General features: G+C 42.8%; 1 protein-coding gene across 1 annotated transcript in view; it reads left to right on the top strand.

Moving 5' to 3' along the window:
* The window catches only part of TTN (titin), a 269,891-nt gene that overhangs the window by 209,920 nt on the left and 32,626 nt on the right, over positions 1-27,345 (top strand). The window contains exons 275-293 of the mRNA XM_032856015.1: positions 121-423; positions 677-952; positions 1,056-1,355; positions 1,452-1,754; positions 1,925-2,224; positions 2,899-3,186; positions 3,548-3,844; positions 3,933-4,235; positions 4,335-4,640; positions 5,501-5,788; positions 5,881-6,171; positions 6,262-6,549; positions 6,718-7,305; positions 7,397-7,501; positions 7,924-8,121; positions 8,212-8,508; positions 8,599-9,186; positions 9,278-9,580; positions 9,690-26,795. Of these exons, the coding sequence (XP_032711906.1) occupies positions 121-423; positions 677-952; positions 1,056-1,355; positions 1,452-1,754; positions 1,925-2,224; positions 2,899-3,186; positions 3,548-3,844; positions 3,933-4,235; positions 4,335-4,640; positions 5,501-5,788; positions 5,881-6,171; positions 6,262-6,549; positions 6,718-7,305; positions 7,397-7,501; positions 7,924-8,121; positions 8,212-8,508; positions 8,599-9,186; positions 9,278-9,580; positions 9,690-26,795 (22,728 nt within the window). The remainder of the gene's footprint in view (positions 1-120; positions 424-676; positions 953-1,055; positions 1,356-1,451; positions 1,755-1,924; positions 2,225-2,898; positions 3,187-3,547; positions 3,845-3,932; positions 4,236-4,334; positions 4,641-5,500; positions 5,789-5,880; positions 6,172-6,261; positions 6,550-6,717; positions 7,306-7,396; positions 7,502-7,923; positions 8,122-8,211; positions 8,509-8,598; positions 9,187-9,277; positions 9,581-9,689; positions 26,796-27,345) is intronic.

Raw genomic sequence — 27,345 nt, 5'->3', positions numbered from 1 at the left:
CACTGAACTCCAGTTTCCAGATGCTTCCAAGCAAGCAGCATACTCAAACATTTATGTAGAGTAAAAAGGGATTGGATTAGCATACCTGGACAGTTTTTCTGAATCCCATTTTTCTTCTAGGCGAGCCAGATCCCCCAAGGAAGCTAGAAGTTACTGAAATGACCAAAAACAGCGCTGTGTTAGCCTGGTTACCTCCCCTGCGTGACGGAGGTGCCAAAATTGATGGCTACATCATCAGTTACAGAGAGGAGGAGCAGCCTGCAGACCGCTGGACAGAGTACTCAGTGGTAAAAGATCTCAGCCTTGTCGTCACTGGCCTAAAGGAAGGAAAGAAGTATAAATTCAGAGTAGCGGCCAGAAACGCCGTTGGAGTTAGTTTGCCAAGGGAAGCAGAAGGAGTATATGAAGCCAAAGAACAGCTGTGTAAGTGGTCGCCATCTCCTTTTATCATGTGATGAAAGTCCATGAGAATTTTCTTCTCACAATAAACTGGACTTTCATATTTTCTCTTTGGCTCAATCTTATTCTTCTTCAAAAATACTAGTAGCTGTAATGCAATCATGAACTCGAAGCCATTAATGGGTTGCCACCCACAGTCTGAGAAACACTAGTAGAGCTCCCATCAGAGGAACTCTAGCCTCCCCGCAAACTTAACAAATTTTCGTTTTATTTTTAGTGCCTCCAAAGATCCTTATGCCAGAGCAAATTACTATTAAAGCTGGGAAGAAACTCCGAGTTGAAGCCCATGTGTATGGAAAGCCTAATCCAGTCTGTAAATGGAAAAAAGGAGAAGATGACGTCGTCACTTCCAGTCACCTGGCGGTGCATAAAGCAGACACCTCTTCCATCCTGATCATAAAGGATGTTACCAGGAAAGACAGCGGGTACTACAGCCTCACTGCAGAGAACAGTTCTGGGACAGACACTCAGAAAATCAAAGTTACCGTCATGGGTAGGTTAAGCTTTAGACAAATGGCTACCTAGATATGACGATCAGAAACATTTTCTTCCTGTCAAATCCCTGTTCTTATATTTCTTTCTCTTGGTTTCTGCAGATGCCCCTGGGCCCCCTCAGCCCCCATTTGACATTTCTGAGATAGACGCTGACGCTTGCTCCCTGTCGTGGCACATCCCTCTGGAGGATGGAGGTAGTAACATCACCAATTACATAGTGGAGAAATGTGACGTGAGCCGAGGCGACTGGGTGACGGCTCTTGCCTCAGTGACAAAAACCTCCTGCAGAGTTGGAAAACTGATCCCAGGCCAGGAGTATATCTTCCGGGTCCGTGCCGAAAATCGATTTGGCATTTCAGAGCCTCTCACATCTCCAAAGATGCTGGCTAAGTACCCATTTGGTAGGTTTCTTTCAGGGAGGAAAAAAAAAAGTTGTTTTCTTTCCGGTCTGTTACTTAAGGGAAAAAACCTAACATCTCCCTTCTCCTCCTCTCCAGGTGTTCCTAGTGAACCGAAGAATGCACGGGTCACTAAAGTCAACAAAGACTGCATATTTGTGGCATGGGACAGACCAGACAGTGATGGAGGGAGTCCCATCACTGGTTATCTGATTGAACGCAAAGAAAGAAACAGCTTGCTCTGGGTGAAAGCTAACGATACTCCTGTCCGGTCAACTGAATATCCTTGTGCTGGCCTCATAGAAGGTCTTGAGTATTCATTCAGAATCTATGCGCTAAACAAAGCTGGATCCAGCCCACCCAGCAAACCAACAGAATACGTAACCGCAAGAATGCCAGTTGGTGAGTAATTTTTGTTAGTATTATGGGAGCATATTTAAATCTCAAAGTCTCTGAGGATTATTACTTCTATTCAGAGATATTCTCAATATTTCTGGGTGATACTTTGAAATATGGAAGTTTGTAACTTCTGTTGTTAAGAGAAACGCTAAGAGTACCTCTTATGGTTTCAGATCCTCCTGGAAAGCCTGAAGTTATTGATGTTACCAAGAGTACTGTATCCCTCATCTGGGCTCGTCCAAAACATGATGGAGGCAGCAAAATTATTGGCTACTTTGTAGAAGCTTGCAAACTTCCTGGTGATAAGTGGGTACGGTGCAATACCTCACCTCACCAGATTCCCCAGGAAGAGTACACAGTCACTGGCTTAGAAGAGAATGCTCAGTATCAATTTAGAGCAATTGCCAAGACTGCAGTAAACATCAGCCAGCCCTCTGAACCTTCTGATCCAGTGACCATCCAGGCGGAAAATGGTAAAATTCCACCTCTGTCTATAATACTCAACAGAAATGTATTTTCCTTTCTCTTAAATAAAAATAAAATATACATCATGGGAGGGAAGAAAAACAAGGAAAATGATAGGTACTTTGTATACAGACAACTAAAAATTATGATTATGGAAAATCTTAATAACACAGTAAACTAAAAAAAAAAAAAAAAGTAAGTACAAAACTGTGAGGACCTTGTAATTTCAACCATACACAGACAGAGAGATGACAAGCAAATGCACCAAATGGTCATAGTGAAAATTGAAGGATGCTGGAATTATGGAAGATATTTACTTTTTTTATATGCTTTCAGCATTATCAAACTTCTTATTAAACCTATATTCTTTTTTAAAGATTTATTTAGAGGGAGAGAGAAAGAGTGCAACGGGGGGCGCAGAGAGAGAGAGAGAGAGAGAATCTCAAGCAGATTCCTCACTGAGCACGGAGCCTGATGCAGGACTTGATCTCACAACCCTAAGATCTGAACTGAAATCGAGAGTTGGATGCTAAACCAACTAAGCCACCCAGGAGCCCCTAAACCTATATTCTTTTATAATAAATAAAAATCCCATCTTGAAATATGAATTTCCTACTTTTATTAACAAGAATGATATGATATGGCTTTGCTTACATTAAATCCTGATCTTATTACTTTCCAGTTCCTCCCAGGATAGAACTAAGTGTGGCTATGAAAGGTCTGCTTACCGTAAAAGCTGGAAGCAATGTTTGCCTGGATGCTACTGTCTTTGGTAAACCAATGCCAACCGTCTCTTGGAAGAAAGAGGGCACAGTGCTGAAGCCAAGGGAAGGCATAAAGATGGCCATGAAGCGGAACCTGTGCACCCTGGAGCTATTCAGCGTGAACCGGAAGGACTCGGGCGACTATACCATTACTGCTGAAAATTCGAGTGGTTCCAAATCAGCCACAATTAAGCTTCAAGTGTTAGGTAACTAATGCACTTACTTAGACTCTCATATTTTACTTTGGTTAATGTGATGTAACAGAATTTACGAAATCATATGTTAGAAAAGATATATATCCTGATATAGCATTTGTAATCAGAGAATTATTCTCATCACAGAGCAGTGGCGTTTTAGAGCTGAAAAGAGCATTAGAAGTGATATATTCCAGTTACATATCTTATGTATGAGGATATTAAGGTTGTGAAAAATTACGTACTTTCTAAGGTCATACAGGAAGTTAATGACAATATAAGACTGCATTCAGGTCTCCAGAACTCCAGTCTACTCATTCCCCATTTCACATGTGTTAGTGAAAGACTTCACTTGTCTTTCGTACTCTTCCAGATAAACCAGGGCCTCCAGCATCTGTTAAAATCAACAAAATGTATGCAGATCGTGCAATGCTTTCTTGGGAACCTCCTCTTGAAGACGGAGGCTCAGAAATCACCAACTATATTGTTGACAAACGTGAAACAAGCAGGCCCAACTGGGCACAAGTCTCAGCTACGGTGCCCATCACCAGCTGCAGTGTGGAGAAACTTATAGAGGGCCATGAATATCAGTTCCGAATTTGTGCTGAGAATAAATACGGAGTGGGCGATCCAATCTTCACTGAACCAGCAATCGCTAAAAACCCATATGGTAGGAACATTTTCCTTCGGTTTTTCATTTGACTTTTTAAAGATTACCTTTTAGACTGACCCAGTAACTTTTCAATCCATCTCTGCAGACCCACCTGGGCGCTGTGATCCTCCTGTTATTAGCAACATAACCAAAGATCACATGACGGTGAGCTGGAAACCACCAGCAGATGATGGTGGCTCACCCATCACTGGCTATTTGGTTGAAAAGCGAGAAACCCAGGCAGTTAACTGGACTAAAGTCAACAGAAAACCTGTTATAGAAAGAACCATAAAAGCAACAGGTCTCCAAGAAGGCACCGAATATGAATTCCGAGTTACCGCTATAAATAAGGCTGGACCGGGGAAACCCAGTGATGCCTCCAAAGCTGTTTATGCCCGGGACCCCCTGTGTAGGTTTTCATGAAAGAGTCCCCTATCTTGTGTTGTAATCAACCCTGAACAATCAGGAATGAGATTTTTAATGAAATTTTTCTGTTATTTGTCCTCAGATCCTCCTGGCCCACCAGCTTTTCCTAAAGTATACGATACGACCCGTAGCTCCGTGAGTCTATCTTGGGGCAAGCCAGCCTACGACGGTGGTAGCCCTATCATTGGCTACCTTGTTGAAGTAAAACGAGCTGACTCTGATAACTGGGTGAGGTGCAATTTACCAGAGAAGCTGCAGAAAACCCGCTTTGAGGTTACCGGCCTAATGGAAGACACAGAATATCAGTTCCGTGTATATGCTGTTAATAAGATTGGATACAGCGACCCCAGTGATGTGCCAGACAAACACTGTCCCAAGGACATCTTAAGTGAGTATTACCAGCAGAAATAGAGTTTTTTTCATCAGTCATATTATGAAAGGCAGTATAGAACTCCCTTAGGTAGATTTGTTTATTTATGAGCGTTAGAGTTGGTAGCTCTAGGAGTACCTTGTAATGGAGAGCTGGGTTGGTACTGTGTGGTATCCTACACAGATCAAATAGAATGCCAGCTGATCTGTGGCTGAAAAGCTTTTCATACTCACACTTACGTGAGAATTCATATCTTCAAAAGAATATGGAATATAGGATTTTATCCTGAAAACAAAGCGTTTTTTTAAACTAAGTAGTGAGTTGTCATTCTAATTTTTTTTCATCTTCTAATCTACCCCTTTTCATAAGTATGTGATTGTAGACTCTCCATCCTAATTTCCATTTCACCATTTCTTCTATTTTCTTATCTCCCATAACCATTTCTCCCTTTATTTTTAATTACTTGGTGAAATACTTCACCCTCTATGTATTTTTCTTCCCATGATGAAATAAGGAAAGAGAGCCAGATCATCATCAGAGAGCCTTCACTGAATATAGAAAAGAAAAATAAGAATGGAAGAGAGCCAAGAATCAGTTGTCTATATTTAATAGAGAGTGAGTTTGAGAGTATGGAAGTTCGTGAGAAAAGGAGGAGGGGAAGGACAGATCCTTCAGGGAAAACTTAGTTTAGCCTACAGGATATCAGAATATAGAAAGATCAAAAATCACTATAGAGTACTGAAATACAGAAGTTTTGAGGATCATACTAAGAATTTTTTAAAGACCTAGAAATCAGTTCTGGAAAAGAAACATACTTTAGGAGTGATAAGACTAGTCCTCGGAAACACATTTGACCATTAAATTATTGCTTCGAACAGTCCCACCTGAGGGAGAACTTGATGCTGATTTGAGGAAAACACTCATATTACGTGCTGGAGTTACAATGAGACTGTATGTACCAGTAAAAGGACGTCCGCCTCCAAAGATAACTTGGTCTAAACCGAACGTCAATCTAAGAGAAAGGATTGGACTTGACATAAAATCAACGGACTTTGATACCTTCTTGCGCTGTGAAAATGTGAACAAATATGATGCAGGAAAATATATCTTGACTCTGGAGAACAGCTGTGGTAAAAAGGAATATACCATTGTAGTCAAAGTGCTGGGTAAGTCTATTTGAAAAAAACAATCATATGTTAAAAATGTAGTCTATGTATTTTTTACATATTTGTTTCTTATTTACCGACGATTTGTCCAGATACTCCTGGGCCACCTGTCAATGTCACTGTTAAGGAAATATCCAAAGATTCTGCTTATATTACCTGGGATCCTCCTATTATTGATGGTGGAAGTCCCATCATCAACTATGTGGTGGAAAAACGTGACGCAGAGAGGAAGTCATGGTCTACGGTGACAACTGAGTGCCCAAAAACAAGCTTCAGAGTGTCTAACTTGGAGGAGGGAAAATCCTACTTCTTCAGAGTGTTTGCTGAAAATGAGTATGGCATAGGGGATCCTGGGGAAACACGTGATGCCGTCAAAGCTTCCCGTAAGCAAATGAGCTACTATCCCATCACTTTGAGTGACCTCTGACCTTGGTTATCTTGGGCTAAGTCTTATCATTTCTTCTTTGCTTTAGAAACCCCTGGACCAGTTGTGGACCTGAAAGTGCTATCTGTAACTAAGTCGTCTTGTAGCATAGGCTGGAAAAAGCCTCGCAGTGATGGTGGCAGCCGAATTACCGGATATGTAGTAGATTTCCTGACCGAAGACAGTAAGTGGCAACGTGTTATGAAATCAATGAACTTACAGTACTCTGCAAAAGATTTGACTGAAGGCAAGGAATATACCTTCAGAGTGACTGCTGAGAATGAAAACGGAGAAGGAACCCCAAGTGAAATCACTGCTGTGGCAAAGGATGATGTTGGTAAGCCTTTAGCCATGCATCTTCATTTTCCCTTTATTGTCCTCAAAAGTGCACTCTTGAGCCCTACTCACTGGCTTATCTGAAAATCCTTTAACATTTATAATGATCTGAAAAAAATCAATTGCCTGGTCTAAAAAATGACAATAATTTATCTCTGCTATTTTACAGTGGCTCCTGACCTTGACTTAAAGGACATACCTGATTTGTGCTACTTGGCTAAAGAAAACAGCAACTTCCGTCTTAAGATCCCCATAAAAGGCAAGCCAGTTCCATCAGTATCCTGGAAGAAAGGGGAAGATCCTCTACCAACTGACACAAGGGTCAGTGTTGAATCAACTGCAGTTAACACAACTCTTGTGGTACATGACTGCCAAAAATCTGATGCTGGAAAATACACAATCACACTGAAGAACGTTGCTGGCACCAAGGAAGGAACTCTCTCTATAAAAGTTGTTGGCAAGCCTGGCATCCCCACAGGACCAATCAAATTTGATGAAGTCACAGCAGAAGCCATGACCTTAAAGTGGGGTCCTCCAAAGGATGATGGAGGTTCTGAAATCACCAACTATATCCTAGAGAAGAGAGATTCTGTAAACAACAAGTGGGTGACATGTGCCTCAGCTGTCCAGAAAACCACCTTCAGAGTAACCAGACTTCATGAGGGCGTGGAATACACCTTCAGGGTCAGTGCCGAAAATAAATATGGTGTAGGCGAAGGCCTGAAATCAGAGCCAATTGTTGCTAAACATCCATTTGGTGAGTGTCTCAGAGTCAGAAAACACAGAGCAAAACATGTTTTTGAGAAAAGTTCCCTATTACAAATCTTGCATCATCTACTTTTTCCTAGATGTGCCTGATGCTCCCCCACCACCCAATATCGTGGATGTCAGACATGATTCGGTATCTCTAACTTGGACTGACCCCAAGAAAACTGGTGGCTCTCCCATTACAGGTATTTTATTTGTTTTTCTCCTGTAGCTTTTACATTAATGTTTCTTCCAAATTGTCCTCCCTGAAAAACAAGCTGAATGGATGCTCCTTTGTTATAGCACGATCTGCAAATACAGTAATTGTTTTTTCCTTTCAGTACATTAAGCATTAGTTAACACTTGATTTCAATGAGAAATCTCCTAATAGTTAAAGGCTTTCATAGTGAATTTTTTTAAGTTAGAATTTTTCAACAGAAGGTGCAATAAATACACACAAACCTAGAGGGGAAAAAAAGTGCCTAGAAATAAGAGTATAGCCCGGATGAATGACTATTTATTCCATATTATGTCCACATATAAACCATTTGGCCAAAAACATGTACTTAAACATCAGTATTTTCTACCTGAATTGACAAATTCACTGGGTCCTGTCTTTTTTTTGTAGGGTATCATATTGAGTTCAAGGAGAGAAACAGCCTTTTGTGGAAGAGAGCTAACAAGACTCCTATTAGGATGAAAGACTTCAAAGTGACAGGATTAACCGAAGGTCTTGAGTATGAATTCCGAGTCATGGCAATCAATTTAGCAGGAGTCGGCAAGCCAAGCCTGCCGTCAGAGCCTGTTGTGGCACTTGATCCAATTGGTATGTCATTATACAAAGGAAAGCCCAGGAGTGTTTTCTGCATGAAAAAAGAATTGGTATTTGACTGGCTTTTTTTTTGCTTTGCTTTAGATCCTCCTGGCAAACCTGAGGTTATTAATGTAACAAGGAATTCAGTGACCCTCATTTGGACTGAACCCAAATATGATGGTGGTCATAAGTTGATTGGATATATAGTGGAGAAGCGCGATCTACCCTCTAAATCTTGGACGAAAGCCAACCATGTTAATGTCCCAGATTGTGCCTTTACTGTGACTGACCTCATTGAAGGTGGAAAATACGAATTCAGAGTTAGAGCAAAGAACACAGCAGGTGCTATCAGTGCTCCATCAGAAAGTACAGGAACCATTATTTGCAAGGATGAATATGGTGGGTCTAATTTTACTTTTTATGCACATAAAAAATCACAAATTAAGCCTCCTTTCTTTGCTGATTAAAATGTATTTTTTTTCTTTGCAGAGGCACCAACCATTGTCCTTGATCCCACAATAAAAGATGGGCTGACAATTAAGGCAGGAGATACCATTGTTTTGAATGCCATTAGCATTCTTGGCAAGCCGCTTCCAAAGTCGAGTTGGTCTAGGGCAGGAAAAGACATGAGACCATCAGATATTGTTCAGATATCTTCGACCCCAACATCTTCCATGCTTACTGTCAAGTATGCCACTAGAAAAGATGCTGGTGAATATACCATTACTGCTACCAATCCTTTTGGCACAAAGGAGGAACACGTGAAGGTAACAGTCCTCGATGTACCTGGTCCCCCAGGTCCCATTGAAATCAGTAATGTTTCTGCTGAAAAAGCAACACTCACGTGGACACCTCCATTGGAGGATGGCGGCTCACCAATAAAGTCCTATGTTCTTGAAAAGAGAGAAACCAGTCGACTTTTGTGGACAGTGGTTGCTGAAGATATTCAGTCTTGCAGGCATGTGGCCACCAAACTTATTCAAGGAAATGAGTACCTCTTCCGGGTCTCAGCTGTAAACCAATATGGGAAAGGAGAAGCTGTACAGTCTGAACCTGTCAAAATGGTGGACAGATTTGGTACGTAGAGCATATAAGGGAACTGACATGTTAACATTTGCAGCCCAGTTTATGAAGGCATGGATTTCTCATACATTTACTTTCTTTTCAGGTCCCCCTGGCCCTCCTGGAAAACCCGAAATATCAAATGTCACTAAAAACACTGCCACCGTCAATTGGAAAAGACCAGTGGATGACGGTGGTAGCGAAATCACAGGATATCATGTTGAAAGGAGAGAAAAGAAAAGCTTGCGATGGGTGAGAGCAACAAAGACGCCAGTTTCAGATCTCAGATGCAAAGTAACAGGACTGCAAGAAGGAAACACCTACGAATTCCGTGTCAGCGCAGAAAACAAAGCAGGAATTGGTCCACCAAGTGATGCTTCAAAACCTGTTCTGATGAAAGACGTAGCATGTTTGTATTTTTTTTTAACACCACTCATTTGAGAATGCTACTATTTTAGCAAAGTTATCCAAAAGCCAAACTCCTAACGTACACTTTTGTGTCTTTGCTTCTGTTTCAGATCCCCCAGGCCCACCTTCAAATGCACATGTCACTGATACTACCAAAAAATCTGCTTCTTTAGCATGGGGCAAGCCTCACTATGATGGAGGACTTGAAATCACTGGCTATATCGTAGAGCATCAAAAAGTAGGAGATGAGGACTGGATAAAAGATACAATAGGAACTGGTCTCCGAATCACTCAGTTCGTTGTCCCTGATCTTCAGACTAAAGAAAAATACAATTTTAGAATCAGAGCCATCAATGATGCAGGTATCGGGGAGCCAGCAATGATTCCAGATGTTGAAATTGTAGAACGGGAACTGGCTCCTGATTTTGAACTAGATGCTGAGCTTCGAAGAACACTTGTTGTTAGAGCGGGACTCAGTATTAGAATATTTGTGCCAATTAAAGGTCGCCCTGCTCCTGAAGTGACGTGGACTAAAGACGACATCAACCTTAAAAACCGAGCTAACATTGAAAACACGGAGTCCTTTACTCTTCTGATCATACCTGAATGTAATAGATATGACACTGGTAAATTTGTCATGACCATTGAGAACCCTGCTGGGAAGAAAAGTGGCTTTGTTAATGTCAGAGTCTTGGATACCCCAGGACCTGTCCTTAACCTGAGGCCTACAGACATCACAAAGGACAGTGTCACCCTCCACTGGGACCTCCCTCTGATAGATGGGGGTTCCCGTATAACAAACTACATTGTGGAGAAACGAGAAGCAACACGGAAGTCTTACTCCACCGTTACCACCAAGTGCCATAAATGTACATATAAAGTTACTGGTTTGTCAGAAGGATGCGAATACTTCTTCAGAGTGATGGCGGAAAACGAATATGGAATCGGTGAGCCAGCAGAAACAACAGAACCTGTGAAAGCCTCTGAAGCACCGTCACCACCAGACAGTCTGAACATCATGGACATAACTAAAAGCACAGTCAGCCTGGCGTGGCCTAAACCAAAGCACGATGGTGGCAGTAAGATCACTGGCTATGTGATCGAAGCCCAAAGAAAAGGCTCTGACCAGTGGACCCACATCAGCACCGTGAAAGGGTTAGAATGCGTGGTGAAGAATCTAACCGAAGGGGAAGAATACACATTCCAAGTGATGGCGGTGAACAGTGCGGGAAGAAGCGCCCCCAGAGAAAGCAGACCCGTCATTGTCAAGGAGCAGACAGCGCTTCCCGAGTTGGATCTTCGTGGCATTTATCAGAAATTAGTCATCGCCAGAGCTGGTGAGAACATCAAAGTGGAAATTCCAGTGCTTGGTCGGCCAAAACCCACGGTTACATGGAAAAAAGGAGACCAGATTCTTAAACAGACACAGAGAGTTAATTTTGAAAATACAGCCACTTCAACCATCTTAAATATCAATGAGTGTGTAAGAAGTGATAGTGGACCCTATCCATTAACAGCAAGGAACATTGTAGGAGAGGTTGGTGATGTCATCACCATTCAAGTCCATGACATCCCAGGGCCTCCTACTGGACCAATCAAATTTGATGAAGTTTCATCTGATTTTGTAACCTTCTCTTGGGACCCACCCGAGAACGATGGAGGTGTACCTATAAGCAACTATGTAGTAGAAATGCGACAGACTGACAGTACTACATGGGTTGAGTTAGCAACCACTGTCATTCGCACTACCTATAAAGCCACTCACCTTACTACCGGAGTAGAGTACCAATTCCGGGTAAAAGCTCAAAATAGATACGGAGTTGGACCAGGCATCACATCCGCATCTGTAGTTGCCAACTATCCATTTAAGGTTCCTGGGCCTCCTGGGACCCCTCAGGTGACTGCAGTTACCAAGGATTCAATGACAATTAGCTGGAATGAGCCTCTTTCTGATGGCGGAAGCCCCATTTTAGGATACCACGTTGAAAGAAAAGAACGAAATGGTATTCTCTGGCAGACTGTGAGCAAAGCGTTAGTACCAGGCAACATTTTCAAATCAAGTGGACTTACAGATGGTATTGCTTATGAATTCCGAGTGATAGCAGAAAACTTGGCCGGCAAAAGCAAGCCGAGCAAGCCATCTGAACCCATGCTTGCTTTAGATCCCATAGACCCACCTGGGAAACCAGTTCCTCTAAATATTACTAGACACACAGTGACACTTAAATGGGCTAAGCCTGAATACACTGGAGGCTTTAAAATTACCAGTTATATAGTTGAAAAGAGAGACCTTCCCAATGGACGGTGGCTGAAGGCCAACTTCAGCAACATTCTGGAGAATGAATTTACAGTCAGTGGCCTAACTGAAGACGCTGCCTACGAATTCCGAGTGATTGCCAAAAATGCTGCTGGTGCTATTAGTCCACCGTCTGAGCCATCAGATGCCATCACGTGCAGGGATGACATTGAAGCACCAAGGATAATGGTGGATGTTAAATTTAAAGACACAGTAATATTAAAAGCAGGCGAAGCATTCAAGCTAGAAGCTGATGTTTCAGGCCGCCCACCACCAACAATGGAATGGACCAAAGATGGAAAGGAGCTTGAAGGCACAGCAAAGTTAGAAATAAGAATTGCAGATTTCTCTACTTACCTGATAAACAAGGATTCATCAAGGAGGGACAGTGGTGCCTATATCCTTACGGCAACGAATCCTGGTGGGTTTGCTAAACACATTTTCAACGTCAAAGTTCTTGATAGACCAGGCCCACCTGAAGGACCTTTAGATGTCTCTGAAGTGACAGCAGAAAAATGTGTATTGTCATGGCTGCCTCCACTGGATGACGGAGGTGCCAAAATTGATCACTATATAGTTCAGAAACGTGAAACCAGCAGATTGGCATGGACAAATGTAGCCTCAGAAGTCCAAGTGACAAAACTAAAGGTCACTAAACTTTTGAAAGGCAATGAATACATATTCCGCGTCATGGCTGTAAATAAATATGGAGTTGGAGAGCCACTGGAATCAGAGCCTATGGTAGCAGTTAATCCTTATGGACCCCCTGATCCACCCAAAAACCCTGAAGTTACAGCTATTACTAAAGATTCAATGGTTGTCTGCTGGGGACATCCTGACTCTGATGGTGGAAGTGAAATCATCAATTATATCGTAGAACGGCGTGATAAAGCTGGGCAGCGCTGGGTGAAATGCAACAAGAAAACTCTTACTGATTTAAGATATAAAGTATCTGGACTGACAGAAGGACATGAATATGAGTTCAGGATTATGGCTGAAAATGCTGCTGGAATTAGCGCACCAAGTTCTACCAGTCCATTTTATAAAGCTTGTGACGCTGTGTTTAAGCCCGGCCCGCCAGGTAACCCGCGTGTTCTCGATACGAGCAGATCATCCATCTCCATTGCTTGGAATAAACCTATCTACGATGGTGGTTCAGAAATCACTGGGTACATTGTTGAGATTGCCCTTCCAGATGAAGATGAATGGCAGATTGTCACTCCACCCGCTGGGCTCAAGGCAACCTCTTACACCATCACCAACCTCATAGAGAATCAGGAATATAAAATCCGCATCTATGCCGTGAATTCTGAAGGAATGGGAGAACCTGCACTTGTTCCTGGAACTCCAAAGGCTGAAGAAAGGATGCTGCCTCCAGAGATTGAACTGGATGCTGACCTGCGCAAAGTTGTTACCATAAGAGCTTGTTGCACCCTGCGACTTTTTGTTCCGATCAAAGGCAGGCCTGCACCTGAGGTGAAGTGGACTCGGGAACATGGAGAATCCTTAGATAAAGCTAGCATTGAATCCACAAGCTCTTACACCCTGCTCATCGTTGGAAATGTAAACAGATTCGACAGTGGCAAATACATACTAACTGTAGAAAACAGCTCAGGCAGCAAGTCTGCATTTGTCAATGTTAGAGTACTAGATACACCAGGCCCTCCACAAGATCTCAAGATAAAGGAGGTCACTAAGTCATCGGTCACACTGACATGGGAGCCTCCTCTCCTTGACGGAGGTTCAAAAATAAAGAACTATATTGTTGAAAAGAGGGAATCAACAAGAAAAGCATATTCAACGGTTGCAACAAATTGCCACAAGACGTCCTGGAAGGTAGACCAGCTTCAAGAAGGGTGTAGTTACTATTTCAGGGTTCTTGCTGAAAATGAGTACGGCATCGGGCTGCCTGCCGAAACTGCAGAGTCTGTGAAAGCATCAGAACGACCCCTTCCTCCAGGAAAAATAACTTTGGTGGATGTCACCAGAAACAGCGTGTCCCTCTCTTGGGAAAAACCGGAGCATGATGGAGGCAGCCGAATTCTAGGCTACATCGTTGAAATGCAGAGCAAGGGTAGTGACAAATGGGCCACGTGTGCCACAGTCAAAGTCACTGAAGCCACCATAACCGGATTAATTCAGGGTGAAGAATACTCTTTCCGTGTTTCGGCTCAGAATGAAAAGGGCATCAGCGATCCTAGACAACTGAGTGTGCCAGTAATTGCCAAAGATCTTGTCATTCCACCAGCCTTCAAACTCTTGTTCAATACTTTCACTGTACTGGCAGGCGAAGACCTAAAAGTTGACGTTCCATTCATTGGACGTCCTACACCTGCTGTCACCTGGCATAAAGATGATGTACCACTGAAGCAGACAACTAGAGTAAATGCGGAGAGCACAGAAAATAATTCACTACTGACAATAAAGGAAGCCTGCCGAGAAGATGTTGGACATTACACAGTTAAACTGACTAACTCTGCTGGTGAAGCTACTGAAACCCTGAACATTATTGTTCTTGACAAACCAGGGCCTCCAACTGGACCAGTTAAAATGGAGGAAGTGACATCTGATAGTATTACTCTTTCCTGGGGCCCACCTAAGTACGATGGTGGGAGTTCTATCAATAATTACATTGTAGAAAAACGGGACACTTCCACAACCACCTGGCAGATTGTGTCAGCGACTGTTGCAAGGACAACAATAAAGGCTTGCAGATTAAAGACTGGATGTGAATATCAGTTTAGGATTGCAGCTGAAAACAGATATGGAAAGAGCACCTACCTCAATTCAGAGCCTGTTATAGCCCAGTATCCTTTCAAAGTTCCTGGTCCTCCTGGCACACCATTTGTAACGCTCTCCTCCAAGGACAGCATGGAAGTACATTGGAATGAACCAGTTAGTGATGGAGGTAGCAAAGTCATTGGCTATCACCTGGAACGCAAGGAAAGAAATAGTATCCTCTGGGTGAAGTTGAATAAAACACCCATCCCTCAAACCAAGTTTAAAACGACTGGCCTCGACGAAGGCATTGAATATGAGTTTAGAGTCTCTGCAGAGAACATCGTGGGCATTGGCAAGCCAAGTAAGGTGTCAGAATGCTACATGGCTCGTGACCCCTGTGATCCACCAGGGCGGCCAGAGGCGATTATTGTCACACGAAATTCTGTGACTCTCCAGTGGAAGAAACCCACTTACGATGGTGGAAGCAAGATCACTGGCTATATTGTAGAGAAGAAGGAACTGCCTGAGGGCCGCTGGATGAAAGCCAGTTTTACGAACGTCATTGACACTCAGTTTGAAGTAACTGGCCTAGTTGAAGATCATAGATATGAGTTCCGGGTTATAGCTCGAAATGCTGCAGGAGTGTTTAGTGAGCCTTCAGAAAGCACAGGAGCAATAACAGCAAGAGATGAGGTAGAGCCACCACGAATAAGTATGGATCCAAAATACAAAGACACAATTGTGGTTCATGCTGGTGAGTCATTCAAGATTGATGCAGATGTTCATGGCAAACCAATACCGACCATTCAGTGGGTAAAAGGTGACCAGGAGCTTTCAAATACAGCTCGATTAGAAATAAAGAGCACTGACTTTGCCACCAGTATCAGTGTAAAGGATGCAGCACGCACCGACAGTGGAAATTACATACTGAAGGCCCAAAATGTTGCAGGGGAGAGATCAGTTACTGTGAATGTCAAAGTTCTTGATAGACCAGGGCCACCGGAGGGACCTGTTCTCATATCAGGAGTGACAGCAGAAAAATGCACACTAGCATGGAAACCCCCACTACAGGATGGTGGGAGTGACATCATAAATTATATTGTGGAGAGGAGAGAAACCAGCCGCTTAGTTTGGACTCTGGTTGATGCCAATGTGCAAACTCTCAGCTGCAAGGTTACTAAGCTTCTCGAAGGCAATGAATATATCTTCCGTATAATGGCTGTCAACAAATATGGTGTTGGTGAACCTCTTGAATCTGAGCCAGTGATTGCCAAGAATCCATTCGTAGTGCCAGATGCACCAAAGGCTCCAGAAATCACAACAGTGACCAAGGACTCAATGATCGTTGTATGGGAAAGACCAGCATCTGATGGTGGCAGTGAAATTCTTGGATATGTTCTCGAAAAACGGGATAAGGAGGGCATTAGATGGACAAGATGCCACAAACGCCTGATTGGGGAACTGCGCTTGAGAGTAACTGGACTCCTAGAAAACCACAATTATGAATTCAGAGTCTCAGCCGAGAATGCTGCTGGACTTAGTGAACCAAGCCCACCTTCTGCTTATCAAAAGGCTTGTGATCCTATTTACAAACCGGGACCTCCAAACAACCCCAAAGTCATAGATATTACCAGATCTTCTGTCTTCCTTTCTTGGAGCAAACCAATATATGATGGTGGCTGTGAAATCCAAGGCTACATTGTTGAAAAATGTGACGTGAGTGTTGGTGAATGGACCATGTGCACTCCACCAACTGGAATCAATAAAACAAATATAGAAGTAGAAAAGCTGTTGGAAAAGCATGAATACAATTTCCGTATCTGTGCTGTTAATAAAGCTGGAGTTGGAGAACATGCTGATGTCCCTGGACCTGTTGTAGTTGAAGAAAAATTAGAAGCACCAGACATTGAACTTGACCTAGAACTGAGGAAAATTATAAATATAAGGGCCGGTGGCTCCTTAAGGCTCTTTGTTCCTATTAAAGGCCGTCCTACACCAGAAGTGAAATGGGGGAAGATGGATGGTGAAATCCGAGATGCAGCTATAATTGATGTCACTAGCAGTTTCACCTCTCTTGTTCTTGACAACGTCAACCGATACGATAGTGGAAAATACACTCTTACATTAGAAAACAGCAGTGGAACAAAGTCTGCCTTTGTTACCGTGAGAGTCCTGGACACACCAAGTCCGCCTGTTAACCTGAAAGTCACAGAAATCACTAAAGACTCAGTATCAATTACATGGGAACCTCCTCTGTTGGATGGGGGATCCAAAATAAAAAATTACATTGTTGAGAAACGTGAGGCCACAAGAAAATCATATGCTGCGGTGGTAACAAACTGCCATAAGAATTCTTGGAAAATTGATCAACTCCAAGAAGGCAGCAGTTATTACTTTAGAGTCACAGCTGAGAACGAGTACGGTATCGGCCTTCCTGCCCACACTGCTGATCCTATTAAGGTTGCAGAAGTCCCACAACCTCCAGGAAAAATAACTGTGGATGATGTCACTAGAAACAGTGTCTCCTTGAGTTGGACAAAGCCGGAACATGATGGTGGCAGTAAAATCATTCAGTATATTGTGGAAATGCAAGCTAAACACAGCGAGAAATGGTCAGAGTGTGCTCGAGTCAAGTCCCTTGAAGCAGTAATTACTAACCTAACTCAGGGAGAAGAGTATCTCTTTAGAGTTGTTGCTGTAAACGAAAAGGGAAGAAGTGATCCTAGGTCACTTGCAGTTCCAATAGTTGCCAAAGATCTGGTCATTGAGCCAGATGTAAGACCTGCATTCAACAATTACAGTGTACAGGTCGGCCAAGATTTGAAAATAGAAGTGCCAATTTCTGGACGTCCTAAGCCAACCATTACCTGGACTAAAGATGGTCTTCCACTGAAGCAGACCACAAGAGTCAATGTTACCGATTCACTTGACCTCACTGTACTCAGCATTAAAGAAACTCATAAGGATGATGGTGGACATTATGGAATCACAGTGGCTAACGTTGTAGGTCAGAAAACAGCATCCATTGAAATTATAACTCTAGATAAACCTGATCCTCCAAAAGGACCTGTTAAATTTGATGAAGTCAGTGCTGAAAGTATTACGTTATCTTGGAATCCCCCATTATATACAGGGGGCTGCCAGATCACCAACTACATTGTTCAGAAAAGAGACACAACCACCACAGTATGGGATACTGTTTCTGCTACTGTTGCCAGAACCACACTGAAAGTGACCAAACTGAAAACTGGTACAGAATACCAATTCAGAATATTTGCTGAAAACAGATATGGACAAAGCTTTGCCTTGGAGTCTGATCCAATTGTAGCTCAATATCCCTACAAAGAACCAGGCCCTCCAGGCACCCCATTTGTCACAGCCATTTCCAAGGACTCCATGGTTGTTCAGTGGCATGAACCAATCAATAACGGTGGAAGCCCAGTCATAGGTTACCACCTCGAGAAAAAGGAAAGAAATAGTATTTTGTGGACAAAAGTCAACAAAACTATTATTCATGACACTCAGTTTAAAGCAGTCAATCTAGAAGAGGGCATTGAATATGAATTCAGAGTTTATGCTGAAAATATTGTTGGTGTAGGTAAAGCAAGCAAGAATTCTGAATGCTATGTAGCCAGAGATCCCTGTGACCCACCAGGAACGCCAGAAGCAATAATGGTTAAAAGAAATGAGATCACTTTACAGTGGACCAAACCTGTTTATGATGGTGGAAGTATGATTACAGGTTACATTGTAGAGAAACGTGATTTGCCTGAGGGTCGCTGGATGAAAGCCAGCTTTACAAATGTCATTGAAACTCAATTTACCGTGTCCGGTCTTACTGAAGACCAAAGATACGAGTTCAGAGTCATTGCAAAGAATGCGGCTGGTACAATAAGTAAACCCTCTGACAGTACCGGACCAATAACTGCCAGGGATGAGGTTGAACTTCCCAGAATTTCAATGGATCCAAAATTCAGAGACACAATTGTGGTGAATGCTGGAGAAACGTTCAGGCTTGAGGCTGATGTCCACGGAAAGCCCCTACCGACCATCGAATGGTTACGAGGAGATAAGGAAATTGAAGAGTCTGCCAGGTGTGAAATAAAGAACACAGATTTCAAGGCTTTACTTATTGTAAAGGATGCCATTAGGATTGATGGTGGACAGTATATTTTAAGAGCTTCCAATGTTGCTGGTTCCAAGTCATTCCCAGTAAACGTAAAAGTGTTGGATAGACCAGGACCTCCAGAAGGGCCAGTCCAGGTTACTGGAGTCACTGCTGAAAAATGCACTTTAACATGGTCTCCACCACTTCAAGATGGTGGCAGTGATATTTCTCATTATGTTGTTGAAAAGAGAGAAACGAGTCGACTTGCCTGGACTGTTGTTGCTTCAGAAGTTGTGACCAATTCACTGAAAGTTACCAAACTCTTAGAAGGGAATGAATATATTTTCCGCATAATGGCTGTCAACAAATACGGTGTTGGAGAGCCTTTGGAATCTGTACCAGTACTAATGAAAAATCCGTTTGTGCTTCCTGGACCACCAAAAAGCTTGGAAGTCACCAACATTGCCAAGGACTCCATGACTGTCTGTTGGAACCGTCCAGATAGTGACGGTGGAAGTGAGATTATTGGTTACATTGTAGAGAAAAGAGACAGAAGTGGCATAAGGTGGATAAAATGTAATAAACGCCGCATTACAGATTTGCGTCTAAGAGTAACAGGATTAACAGAAGATCATGAGTACGAATTCAGAGTCTCTGCAGAAAATGCTGCTGGAGTTGGGGAACCAAGTCCAGCTACAGTTTACTATAAGGCTTGTGATCCTGTGTTCAAACCTGGCCCACCCACCAACGCACACATTGTAGACACCACTAAAAATTCAATTACACTTGCCTGGGGTAAGCCCATCTATGATGGTGGCAGTGAGATTGTAGGATATATAGTAGAAATCTGTAAAGCAGATGAAGAAGAATGGCAAATAGTTACTCCACAGACTGGCCTGAAAGCCACACGATTTGAAATCTCAAAACTCGTTGAGCACCAAGAGTATAAAATACGAGTCTCTGCCCTCAATAAAGTTGGCGTAGGTGAGGCTACATCAGTTCCCGGTACCGTGAAACCAGAAGATAAACTTGAAGCACCCGAACTTGACCTTGACTCTGAATTAAGGAAAGGAATAGTTGTAAGGGCTGGTGGATCTGCCAGAATTCACATTCCATTCAAAGGTCGCCCAACACCTGAGATCACTTGGTCTCGAGAGGAAGGTGAATTCACAGATAAGGTCCAAATTGAAAAGGGAGTAAACTATACCCAGCTATCGATAGATAACTGTGATAGAAATGATGCTGGAAAATACATTCTCAAGCTGGAAAACAGCAGCGGATCTAAGTCTGCTTTTGTAACTGTGAAAGTTCTTGACACCCCAGGGCCACCACAGAATCTGGCAGTCAAAGAAGTGAAAAAAGATTCTGTCCTGCTGGCATGGGAGCCACCCATCATTGATGGTGGTTCAAAGGTGAAGAACTATGTTATTGACAAACGTGAGTCAACCAGAAAAGCATATGCTAACGTGAGTAGTAAATGCAACAAAACAAGCTTTAAAGTTGAGAATCTCACAGAAGGAGCCATTTATTACTTTAGAGTTATGGCTGAAAATGAATTTGGAGTTGGTGTTCCAGTGGAAACTGTTGATGCTGTGAAAGCCGCTGAACCTCCTTCCCCACCAGGAAAAGTGACACTCACGGATGTGTCCCAGACCAGTGCATCGCTGATGTGGGAGAAACCTGAACATGATGGTGGCAGCAGAGTCTTGGGTTATGTTGTTGAAATGCAGCCCAAAGGAACAGAAAAATGGAGTGTTGTGGCCGAATCCAAAGTCTGTAATGCCGTGATTACTGGTTTGAGTTCTGGACAAGAATATCAGTTCCGTGTCAAGGCTTACAATGAGAAAGGAAAAAGTGATCCAAGAGTGCTTGGTGTTCCTGTCATAGCCAAAGATTTGACCATACAGCCTAGCTTTAAGTTGCCGTTTAACACATATACTGTCCAAGCTGGAGAAGATCTTAAAATTGAAATTCCAGTTATCGGACGACCGAGACCTAACGTTTCATGGGTCAAAGACGGTGAGCCTCTTAAACAGACAACGAGAGTAAATGTTGAAGAAACAGCCACTTCGACGATGCTGCACATTAAAGAAAGTAACAAAGATGACTTTGGAAAATACACTATAACAGCAACAAATAGTGCAGGTACGGCAACAGAAAATCTCAGCATCATTGTTTTGGAAAAGCCCGGACCTCCAGTTGGACCAGTTCGGTTTGACGAAGTTAGTGCAGACTTTGTGGTTATCTCTTGGGAACCTCCAGCCTACACTGGTGGCTGCCAGATAAGCAACTACATTGTAGAGAAGCGAGATACAACTACCACCACTTGGCAGATGGTATCAGCAACAGTTGCAAGAACAACAATTAAAATAACCAAACTGAAAACAGGCACAGAGTACCAGTTTAGAATTTTTGCAGAAAACAGGTATGGAAAGAGCGCCCCTCTGGATTCTAAACCAGTTATTGTACAATATCCATTTAAAGAACCTGGGCCACCTGGAACTCCTTTTGTGACATCCATTTCAAAAGATCAGATGATTGTGCAGTGGCACGAGCCAGTTCATGATGGAGGAAGCAAAGTTATTGGCTACCATCTTGAACAGAAAGAAAAGAACAGCATTTTATGGGTGAAATTAAATAAGACTCCCATTCAAGACACCAAATTCAAAACAACTGGGCTTGATGAAGGCCTTGAGTATGAGTTCAAAGTTTCTGCTGAAAATATTGTTGGCATTGGCAAGCCTAGCAAAGTCTCAGAATGCTTTGTTGCTCGTGATCCATGTGACCCACCCGGTCGCCCTGAAGCCATTGTTATTACAAGAAACAACGTTACACTGAAATGGAAGAAACCTGCCTATGATGGTGGTAGCAAGATAACAGGTTATATTGTAGAAAAGAAAGATCTACCTGATGGCCGCTGGATGAAAGCCAGCTTTACCAATGTGTTAGAAACAGAATTTACAGTGAGTGGACTTGTAGAAGACCAAAGATATGAATTTAGAGTAATTGCAAGAAATGCAGCTGGCAACCTTAGTGAACCATCTGAAAGCACTGGTGCTATTACTGCCAGAGATGAAATTGATGCACCAAATGCCTCACTGGATCCAAAATACAAAGATGTAATCGTCGTTCGTGCAGGAGAGACTTTTGTCCTCGAAGCTGATATCCGCGGCAAGCCTATACCTGATATTGTTTGGTCAAAAGATGGCAAAGAGCTTGAAGAAACAACTGCTAGGATGGAAATTAAATCTACTATTCAAAAGACCACTCTTGTTGTCAAAGACTGTATACGTACTGATGGAGGACAGTATATTCTGAAACTCAGCAATGTCGGTGGTACAAAGTCCATACCAATCACTGTAAAGGTACTCGACAAGCCAGGGCCCCCTGAAGGTCCTCTGAAGGTTTCTGGAGTTACTGCTGAGAAATGTTACCTGGCATGGAACCCACCTTTACAGGATGGTGGCTCTAGTATTTCACATTACATCATCGAAAAGAGAGAAACAAGCAGACTCTCCTGGACCCAGGTTTCAACGGAGGTACAGGCCCTTAACTACAAAGTCACTAAACTTCTTCCTGGTAATGAGTACATTTTCCGTGTCATGGCTGTGAATAAATACGGAATTGGAGAGCCCTTGGAATCTGAGCCTGTGATAGCCTGTAATCCGTATAAGCCACCAGGTCCTCCTTCACCGCCTGAAGCCTCAGCAATCACCAAAGATTCTATGGTAGTAACATGGACACGCCCAGTGGATGATGGAGGTGCCGAAATTGAGGGCTACATTCTTGAAAAACGAGATAAGGAAGGCATTAGATGGACCAAGTGCAACAAGAAAACTCTAACAGATCTCCGATTCAGAGTAACTGGCCTTACCGAAGGTCATGCCTATGAGTTCAGAGTCGCTGCCGAAAATGCAGCTGGTGTGGGTGAACCTAGCGAGCCGTCAGTTTTCTATCGTGCATGTGATGCCTTGTATCCACCAGGTCCACCAGGTAATCCAAAGGTGACAGATACTTCCAGATCTTCTGTCTCCCTGGCATGGAATAAGCCAATTTATGACGGTGGTGCACCTGTTAAGGGCTATGTGGTGGAGGTCAAAGAAGCCTCTGCTGATGAATGGACAACTTGCACTCCACCGACAGGATTACAAGGAAAGCAGTTCACAGTGACCAAGCTTAAAGAAAATACTGAGTATAACTTCCGCATTTGTGCCGTCAATTCTGAAGGTGTAGGTGAACCTGCAACCATACCTGGCTCAGTTGTTGCTAAAGAGAGGCTAGAGCCACCAGAAATAGAACTTGATGCTGATCTCAGAAAGGTGGTCGTTCTGCGGGCAAGTACTACTTTACGCTTATTTGTCACAATCAGAGGTCGACCAGAACCTGAAGTTAAATGGGAAAAGGCCGAAGGCACTCTCACAGAGAGGGCCCAGATCGAGGTGACCAGCTCCTACACAATGTTGGTAATTGATAACGTTACCAGATTTGATAGTGGTCGGTATAATCTGACACTAGAAAATAACAGTGGTTCCAAAACAGCCTTCGTTAACGTCAGAGTTCTTGACTCGCCAAGCGCCCCTGTGAATTTGAACGTAAGAGAAGTAAAGAAAGACTCAGTGACGCTGTCTTGGGAGCCACCACTTATTGATGGTGGAGCTAAGATTACAAACTACATTGTTGAGAAACGAGAAACTACAAGAAAAGCGTATGCTACTGTTACAAACAACTGCACGAAAAACTCTTTTAAAATTGAAAATCTACAAGAAGGATGTTCTTACTACTTCCGAGTCTTGGCTTCCAATGAATATGGGATTGGTTTGCCTGCTGAAACCACGGAACCCGTTAAAGTTTCTGAACCACCCCTCCCCCCCGGAAGAGTGACTCTTGTTGATGTGACCCGTAACACAGCTACAATTAAGTGGGAGAAGCCAGAAAGTGATGGTGGCAGCAAAATTACTGGCTACGTAGTTGAAATGCAGACTAAAGGGAGTGAAAAATGGAGCACTTGCACACAAGTTAAGACTCTAGAAGCAACTATATCTGGCTTAACTATGGGAGAAGAGTATACCTTCAGGGTATCTGCCGTCAATGAAAAAGGAAGAAGTGATCCGAGACAACTCGGAGTGCCAGTAATCGCAAGGGATATTGAAATAAAGCCTTCCGTGGAGCTTCCTTTCAATACTTTCAATGTAAAGGCTAGAGACCAACTTAAGATTGATGTTCCATTTAAAGGGAGACCTCAAGCTACTGTAAGCTGGAAAAAGGATGGTCAGATTCTTAAAGAAACCACAAGGGTCAATATTTCTTCTTCAAAGACTGTAACATCACTATCTATCAAGGAAGCTTCCAGGGAAGATGTTGGCACTTATGAATTATGTGTTTCCAACAGCGCTGGATCCATAACAGTTCCTATAACTGTAATTGTCCTTGACAAACCAGGGCCTCCGGGACCTGTTCATATTGATGAGGTTAGTTGTGACAATATAACGATTTCCTGGAATCCTCCAGAATATGACGGTGGCTGCCAAATTAGCAATTATATTGTTGAAAAGAGAGAAACCACTTCTACCACATGGCACATAGTTTCACAGGCAGTTGCAAGAACGTCCATTAAAATAGTTCGTCTGACAACAGGAAGTGAGTATCAGTTCCGTGTTTGTGCAGAAAACCGCTATGGTAAGAGCTCCTACAGTGAATCTAAACCCGTCGTTGCAGAGTATCCATTCAGCCCTCCAGGTCCTCCTGGTACTCCTAAAGTTGTGCATGCCACAAAATCTACCATGCTTGTAAGCTGGCAAGTGCCTGTTAATGATGGAGGAAGTCGAGTAATTGGCTATCACCTTGAATATAAAGAAAGGAGCAGCATTCTTTGGTCAAAAGCAAATAAAATCCTCATCGCTGATACACAAATGAAAGTCTCGGGCCTTGATGAAGGACTGATGTATGAGTATCGTGTATATGCTGAGAACATTGCCGGAATTGGTAAATGCAGTAAGTCTTGTGAACCAGTCCCTGCAAGAGACCCTTGTGACCCTCCTGGACAACCTGAAGTCACAAATATCACCAGAAAATCAGTGTCACTTAAATGGTCTAAACCACATTATGATGGCGGCGCTAAGATCACAGGATACATTATCGAACGTAGAGAACTACCAGACGGCCGGTGGCTGAAGTGCAATTTTACTAACGTACAAGAAACATACTTTGAAGTCACCGAACTTACTGAAGATCAGCGTTATGAATTCCGGGTTTTTGCAAGGAATGCCGCTGACTCAGTTAGTGAACCATCTGAATCCACTGGGCCGATTACAGTTAAAGACGACGTTGAGGCTCCAAGAATTATGATGGATGTCAGGTTCCGAGATGTGGTTGTTGTCAAAGCTGGAGAGGTCCTTAAGATAAATGCAGACATCGCAGGGCGACCTCTGCCAGTGATCTCCTGGGCCAAGGATGGGGTGGAAATTGAAGAAAGAGCAAGAACAGAAATTGTCTCCACAGACTATAGCACTTCGTTAACAGTGAAAGACTGTATCCGACGAGACACTGGGCAGTACATACTAACGCTGAAGAACATTGCAGGAACTCGGTCTATGGCAGTTAACTGCAAGGTACTTGATAAGCCTGGCCCACCAGCAGGACCGCTTGAAATAAATGGCCTCACAGCTGAGAAATGCTCGCTTTCCTGGGGACCGCCCCAAGAAAACGGTGGTGCAGATATTGACTATTACATCGTAGAAAAGCGTGAAACAAGCCGCCTCGCGTGGACGATATGTGAAGGAGAATTAAGGACAACATCCTGTAAAGTAACCAAGTTACTCAAAGGCAACGAATACATCTTTAGAGTAACAGGTGTTAATAAATATGGTGTTGGTGAGTCCCTGGAGAGCATGGCAGTAAAGGCACTAGATCCGTTTACTGTTCCAAGTCCACCTACATCTTTGGAAATTACATCTGTGACCAAAGAGTCCATGACCCTATGCTGGTCGAGACCGGAGAGTGACGGAGGCAGTGAAATCTCTGGATATATAATTGAAAGGAGAGAAAAAAACAGCCTACGATGGGTGCGTGTAAACAAAAAACCAGTTTATGACCTGAGAGTGAAATCAGCCGGACTTCGGGAAGGCTGTGAATATGAGTACCGGGTTTACGCAGAAAATGCTGCTGGCCTGAGCCTTCCAAGTGAAACCTCTCCCTTAATTCGGGCAGAAGATCCAGTGTTCTTGCCATCTCCTCCATCCAAACCCAAAATTGTGGACTCAGGCAAGACAAACATAACTATTAGCTGGGTTAAACCCTTGTTTGATGGTGGGGCCCCAGTAACAGGATACACTGTAGAATACAAGAAATCTGATGAAACTGAGTGGGAGACCGCCATTCAGAACTTAAGAGGCACAGAATATACCATAGGTGGACTAACAACAGGAGCCGAGTATGTTTTCAGAGTAAGATCTGTCAATAAGGTTGGTGCTAGTGATCCCAGCGATAGTACCGATCCCCAGATAGCAAAAGAAAGAGAAGAAGAACCTGTATTTGATCTTGACAGTGAAATGAAGAAGACCTTGATTGTCAAGGCCGGCACCTCCTTTACCATGACCGTACCTTTCCGGGGAAGACCAGCACCTAGTGTCATGTGGAGTAAGCCAGACAGTGACCTCCGTGCTAGAGCTTATATTGATTCCACAGACTCTCGTACGTCACTTACTATCGAAAATGCCAACAGAAATGATTCTGGAAAATACACGTTAACAATTCAGAATATTGTGAATGCTGCTTCACTGACCTTAGTTGTCAAAGTTTTAGATTCTCCTGGTCCTCCAACCAATATCACTGTATGTGATATAACCAAAGAGTCTGCAGTATTATCCTGGGATGTTCCTGAAAATGATGGCGGAGCACCAGTGAAGAATTACCACATAGAAAAACGTGAGGCCAGTAAGAAAGCATGGGTCTCTGTGACCAACAACTGTAACCGTCTCTCCTACAAAATCACCAACTTACAAGAAGGGGCGATTTATTACTTCCGAGTATCTGGAGAGAATGAGTTTGGTGTTGGTGTACCAGCTGAAACAAAGGAAGGAGTAAAAATAACAGGTATGTTTTAAGAACAAAGAACATTTTATATATCCATATTAATTTTCTTAGAATACTGTGAATCATTCTAATTAGTCTCACTTAATTTAAAATGCTTTTGCTTCACACCTCAAATAATTCATACTGTAGCATGACATAAAATCTCTAATAGAGAAAGTTCTTTGTTGATTAAAAAAATGTGGAAATTTACAAAGCTGGAAGTAGATCATATATGTTGAATTTAAATATAACTGAATTTGACTGCACATATATATGGCGAGTGTGCAGAAATTGTATTATGAAGATTGTTCATCTTATTCCTTGCTTTAATACCCATGATAATTTTGAGATAAATTTTACCATTTAATCTAGTCACTTGACACTTAATTTGGAATTTGGATACTACCACATACTATGACATGTAATGACAAAACTTGGGGAAGCTTCGCTTGGCTCAGAACCCAAACTAGTTATATAAAAAGCAAGACAGACTCAAATCAGAGGAAGAATGTGGGCTTCATTTAAAGGTTTTCTTTGACAATGCAGAAAGAACACATTGGGAAAAAATGTT

The sequence above is a fragment of the Lontra canadensis genome, unplaced genomic scaffold, assembly GCF_010015895.1.
Source record: "Lontra canadensis isolate GAN:19392208 unplaced genomic scaffold, GSC_riverotter_1.0 scaffold11, whole genome shotgun sequence".
In the NCBI taxonomy this organism is placed as follows: Eukaryota; Metazoa; Chordata; class Mammalia; order Carnivora; family Mustelidae; genus Lontra; species Lontra canadensis.
Note: the sequence above shows the minus strand (reverse complement) of the source record. Positions and strands in the feature narration are given on the sequence as shown.